This window comes from Oncorhynchus masou, chromosome 31 (assembly GCF_036934945.1).
Source record: "Oncorhynchus masou masou isolate Uvic2021 chromosome 31, UVic_Omas_1.1, whole genome shotgun sequence".
Taxonomy (NCBI): Eukaryota; Metazoa; Chordata; class Actinopteri; order Salmoniformes; family Salmonidae; genus Oncorhynchus; species Oncorhynchus masou.
In genome coordinates, this window is record NC_088242.1 from 33,872,706 (window position 1) to 33,878,705 (window position 6,000).

Genomic DNA, 6,000 nt, shown 5'->3' on the forward strand with positions numbered 1-6,000 from the left:
TAGCAATTAGCTTCAGCCGGGCTGGTGTGCGACTTTGGCAAAGTTGTTTTGACTTTGGATAGCCTTGCTCTGGGGCTAGTTAGGGACACAATGTAAATGAGACAATATTTTCATGTTGCACACCTTTTAGTTTTCTCATGAAATGCTTTCAATATTTGTATTTGAATTTCCACAATGTATAATTGGTTTGAGGTTTTTAAGTCATTGAAATTTGGAGCTATTAGAATTTTTACATATTGTCCAATGTACATTGTGTAATTTTACAGATTGTCGCTAACAAGCCCTACAGGGATATCGAAAGTCAACCCAAATTTACCACAAGCATTACAATTGGGTTGCTTACAGCTGTAATCCGGATTGATGATTACTTGTGTGCTGCCAGATGTGGTTATGTGGGTAGGATTGAAACAAACTCAAATTTACGCTGGGATGCAGTAATGACGACAAGCCTCACAAAACTCAGTTTTTGATTAGAGTGACTGACCAAAATTATCCTATTTCCTCTTTATAGTCAATTCTGACAGTAGAATAAATATTTCTGACACATATTGTTGCCACGTAGGCTGTTTTCTAAATGAGAAGTTGCTCTTTAATGGACAAAATTCCATCCCATTGGGCACATACTAGTTTAATCAATGTTGTTTCCACGTCATTTCAATTAAATTATGTTGAACCAATGTGAAATAGACATTGAATTGACGTCTGTGCCTAGCAGGATGGTAGTGATTGGTTGTCTTGTGAAATCCTGTAGTTTCACTGGAATCCCAGGTGTCCTGTATTTTCATATCCTGTAGATTTACTTGTCATACTACCATGATATTTATTCCTTGTCTTGTCCCTCTTGTTTTAGTTGCTGAGGCCAGAGGAGGTGGAGATCCTGGTGTGTGGCAGTCCCAACCTGGACATGAGCTCTCTGCAGAAGGCAGCCCAGTATGAGGGCTACAGCAAGACTGACCCCACCATCAGGTACTGTAAACCCATCATCATATCATTCATTTTGTAAAAAGGCCTGATATTAAAGCCATTATACTGAGTTTCTAAATGGCCATTGAACAGTAGGAAATATCCCAGATGGTGCATTTAACGCAGGGATGAGCCCTGACCTCAACCCCATCGAATACCTTTGGGATGAATTGGAGCACCGACCGCGAGCTAGGCCTTCCATTCAGCCACAAGTTCATTAGCGAGGTCGGGCACGGATGTTGGGCGATTAGGCCTAGCTTGCAGTCGGCGTTCCAATTTCATCCTAAAGATGTTCAATGGGGTTGAAGTTGGGTCTCTGTGCAGGCCAGTCAAGTTCTTCCACATTGATCTCAACAAACCATTGCTATATGGACCTCGCTTTGTGCTCGGGGGCATTGTCATGCTGAAACAGGAAAGGGCCTTCCCCAAACTGTTGGCACAAAGTTGGAAGCACAGAATCGTCTAGAATGTCATTGTATGCTGTAGCATTAAGATTTCCCTTCACTGGAACTTAGGGGCCTAGCACAGACCATGAAAAACAGCCCCAGAAAAAAAAAACAGCCCCAACAGACTTTACAGTTGGCACTGTGCATTCGGGCAGGTAGCGTTTTCTTGGCATCCGCCAAACCCAGATTTGTCCGTCGGACTGCCAGATGATGATTCATCACTCCAGAAAATGTGTTTCCACTGCTCCAGAGTCCAATGGCGGTGAGCTTTACACCACTCCAGCTGACGCTTGGGATTGCGCATGGTGACCTTAGGCTTGTGTGGTTCCATGGAAACCCATTTCATGATGCTCCCGACAAACAGTTATTGTGCTGACGTTGCTTCCAGAGGCAGTTTGGAACTCTAGTGAGTGTTGCAACTGAGGACAGACGATTTTTACGCGCTACACCCTTCAGCACTCTGTGGTCCCGTTCTGTGAGCTTGTGTGGTCTACCACTTCATGGCTGAGCTGTTGTTGCTCCTAGACGTTTCCACTTCACAATAACAGCACTTACAGTTGACGGGGACAGCTCTAGCAGTGCAGAAATTTGACAAACTGACTTGTTGGAAAGGTGGCATCCTATGACGGTGCCATGTTGAAAGTCACTGAGCTCTTCTGTAAAGCCTTTCTAATGTTTTTTTTTAATGGAGATTGCATGGCTGTGTGCTCGATTTTATACACCTGTCAGCAACGGTGTTAATGAAATAGCCGAATCCACTTGTTTGAAGGGGTGTCCACATACTTTTGTATATATAGGGTATACACTGCATTCGGAAAGTATTCAGACCCCTTGACTTTTTCCACAATTTAATACGTGACAACCTTATTCTAAAATTGATTCAATATTTAGTCATCAATCTATACATAATACCCCATAATGACAAAGCGAAAACAGATTTTTAGCCATTTTTGCAAATATATTCAACATTTAATAACACAAATACCTTATTTACATAGGTATTCAGATTCTTTGCTATGAGACTCGAAATTGAGCTCCGGTGCATCCTGTTTCCATTGATCATGTTTCTACAACTTGATTGGAGTCCACGTGTGGTAAATTCAATTGATTGGACATGATTTGGAAAGGGAAACACCTACCCACTGGGAACCAGGCCCAGCCAATCCGAATGAATTTTTCCACACAAAGGGCCTTTATTACAGACAGAAATACTCCTCAGTTTCATCAGCTGTCTGGGTGGCTGGTCTCAGATGATCCCGCAGGTGAAAAAGACGGATCCGGAAGCCATTGGCTGTCTTGGTAACACATGGTCTGCGGTTGTGATGCCAGTTAGACATACTGCCAAGTTCTCTAAAAAGACATTAGAGGTGGCATATGGTATATAATTTCTTATTTAATTTTCTGGCAACAACTCTGGTGGACATTCCTGCAGCCAATTGCATGCTCACTCAAAACTTGAGACATCTGTGGTATTGTTTTGTGTGACAACTGCACATTTTAGAGTCCCATTTTTTTGTCCCCAGCACAAGGTGCACCTGTGTAATGATCATGCTGTTTAATCAGCTTACTGATATACCACACCTGCCAGGTGGATGGATTATCATGGCAAATGAGAAATACTCACTAACAGGGATTAAACAAATTTGTGTACAAAATTAGAGAGAAAAAGCTTTTTGTGTGTATGGAACTTTTCTAGGATATTTTTTAAGCTCATGTAACAGGATGCTAACACTTCACATGTTGTGTTTATATATATATATATATATATATATATATATACAGTTGAAGTCGGAAGTTTACATACACTCATTTCTTGTTAACAAACTATAGTTTTGGCAAGTCGGTTAGGACATCTACTTTGTGCATCACACAAGTAATTTTTCCAACAATTGTTTACAGACAGATTATTTCACTTTTAATTCACTGTATCACAATTCCAGTGGGTCTGAAGTTTACATACACTAAGTTGACTGTGCCTTTAAACAGCTTGGAAAATTCCAGAAAATGATGTCATGGCTTTAGAAGCTTCTGATAGGCTTATTGACATAATTTGAGTCCATTGGAGGTGTACCCGTGGATCTATTTCAAGTCCTACCTTCAAACCCAGTGCCTCTTTGCTTGACACAATGGGAAAATCAAAATAAATCAGCCAAGACCTCTGAAAAATCATTGTAGACCTCCGCAAGTCTGGTTCATCCTTGGGAACAATTTCCAAACGCCTGAAGGTACCATGTTCATCTGCACAAACAATAGTACGCAAGTATAAACACCGTAGGACCACGCAGCTGTCATACCTCTCAGGAAGGAGACAAGTTCGTTCATCTCTAGGAGACAGTACTGTGGTGTGAAAAGTTCAACTCAAATCCCAAAACAACAGCAAAGGACCTTGTGAAGATGCTGGAGGAAACGGGTACAAAAGTATCTATATCCACAGTAAAACGAGTCATATATCGACATAACCTGAAAGTATTTTGGATCTTTTTTTAAATATTCAATGAAAAAAATATTTAAATAAAATACTTTCTGAAGTTAATGCATCTAATGAGTTAAATTGTCTGTCTCTGTGGTCAGGGCATTCTGGGACGTGGTGCTGGCCTTCCCTCTGGAGCTCCAGAAGAAGCTGCTCCATTTCTCAACAGGAAGTGACCGTGTCCCCGTGGGCGGAATGGCCGACCTCAACTTCAAGATCTCCAAGATTGATGCATCCACCGACTGGTTAGATACTGCAGATGTCCTCACTGTGTTCTTTCTTATTCATTGTAAACATTTTGAAAAGTACTGAAAGCAGACCTCCTTTAATCAGTTGCTATTGTCACATTTGATTTGTATAGAACAGCAACTTTGAACAAACGTGAATTAATCATTTGACCTTTTCTTCCTCTCCAGGTTGCCTATATCTCACACATGTTTCAACCAGATCTGCCTGCCAACATACAAAAATAAAAAAGAACTGAAGCAGAAATTAACTATTGCCATTTCAAATGCAGAAGGGTTTGGACTGGAGTGAACTCTGATCTACAAACCACAATGGTGGAATTGTCATTTATCTTGTTTTGTGGTCAGTAGGGTGTGTACATTTGGATATGTTCAGACATGCTATTGGTATACCAGTAAGCTCTCCGCTTCAAATGTTCTTAGCAATTAACTTAACCAATCTGTTTGTATAGAAATATGAGTGAAACGTTATATTACAGGTAAAGCTTTCAGAGCACTTGTTTGTGCTCTCAATACCTTTGCCTTTTGGAAATGGACTTGGAAAAGGTTCTGCCCAGTCCAGCAACAATGAAGTAGTTTATTAAAGTAAGGTGTTGAATGTAGGTTAGATCCGGGCTGTTTTGGACTGTGATAAAATATCTAGACAGTCTGTCAGTACTGAGGTGTAGGTTCTTAGTGACAGAGCCCATCTCTCTTCCTGAACTGAGTACCTGTACTCTCTGTCTTTGACGAAAGCCTTTTCAGGCTTAAGATTGAAGTCATTCTGAGACTGTTGGTAAATTATGAACACAGAGATTGTCTCCTTGGTATTTATACTAATATATTTTGTTGTCAGAGGTCTCAGTGGTTTTAAAACATTTGGAAGAAGTTTCTGTTATTTGTGAGCAGACTTTTTAGACCATCCTTTCAGGATGTTTTAATGTAGAGCCTGAAAGGGAATCAAGCTTCAGTAGGGTTTAATCATGTTACAGTAGTTGTGCTGGTTTATGACCATTGTTAATGTGTGGACTCTGGGTATACCTCTTCCCCCCCCCCCCCCCTAATTGTCAGTGATGCCTCTCGATACAGATTACGTCTAATGGATACGCTTGGGACATTTGGCATATTGTATGGAAAGGTATGAAATGGTTATGAAACACTAATAGGATCGTGATTGATATCAAGGCAAATAAGAGTTATATGGACCTCACACACCTGCAGGTTAGAATGATGAAACGGGTGTATGATCGGGAACTATGTAATTTAATGCGGTTGTAAAGTGATCTCTATTGTAAAGTGAGACCTCTTGTGTTGTAGTAGTTAACTCACTCTCAGGATGTCCACATTTCATGTACTGAACGACTCTTCTGAAATGATGATCTTGATCAGAAAAATAAGGTATTTGTTAACGCAGTGGAAAGGTAAACTGCTTTATTATTTAAAAATTGATAGGGCATGGGTGACGGAGAGAATTGAAATGGTGCAGTTTGAGGCCATGGAGCGGAAAGTGATGCGGGTGCTGGAGATGTGGGTCTGGGCAGGGGTGAAGTTGTGGATTTTTGTATGATGTTGTCGTTTGTATGTGTATATTTTGTATTGTTCATCAAATAAAATATTTTTTAAAAGGTATTTGTTTAAACACATCCGTTATGTAAAGCGTCACTCCTGTTTCATTTAGCTTCATAGTAACCAAGGTTACCTGGCTTAGAAGATCTTGCCTTAGATTTAGGCCTCCCTCATCACTCTCTCCTCAGAGAATGGACACTTACAGAACAGAAAGAATACCTGTGCTTCTGTCACAGGAGCAAGCTGTTATTTTGATTTATGGGCCCATGTCAGCTGTTTATGTTCTCCCCAACAGTGAGAAAGTGAAGTTGAAATGCATACCACCAACTGT

The 6,000-nt window shown here is 40.6% G+C and overlaps 1 protein-coding gene across 1 annotated transcript in view; it reads left to right on the forward strand.

The window, feature by feature from the left end:
* LOC135523852 (probable E3 ubiquitin-protein ligase HECTD2) overlaps positions 1-5,732 on the forward strand; it is a 37,861-nt gene extending 32,129 nt beyond the window's left edge. Inside the window, exons 19-21 of the mRNA XM_064950823.1 lie at positions 851-966; positions 3,981-4,124; positions 4,296-5,732. Of these exons, the coding sequence (XP_064806895.1) occupies positions 851-966; positions 3,981-4,124; positions 4,296-4,416 (381 nt within the window). The 3' untranslated portion in view covers positions 4,417-5,732. The remainder of the gene's footprint in view (positions 1-850; positions 967-3,980; positions 4,125-4,295) is intronic.
* Positions 5,733-6,000: the final 268 nt, after the last annotated feature.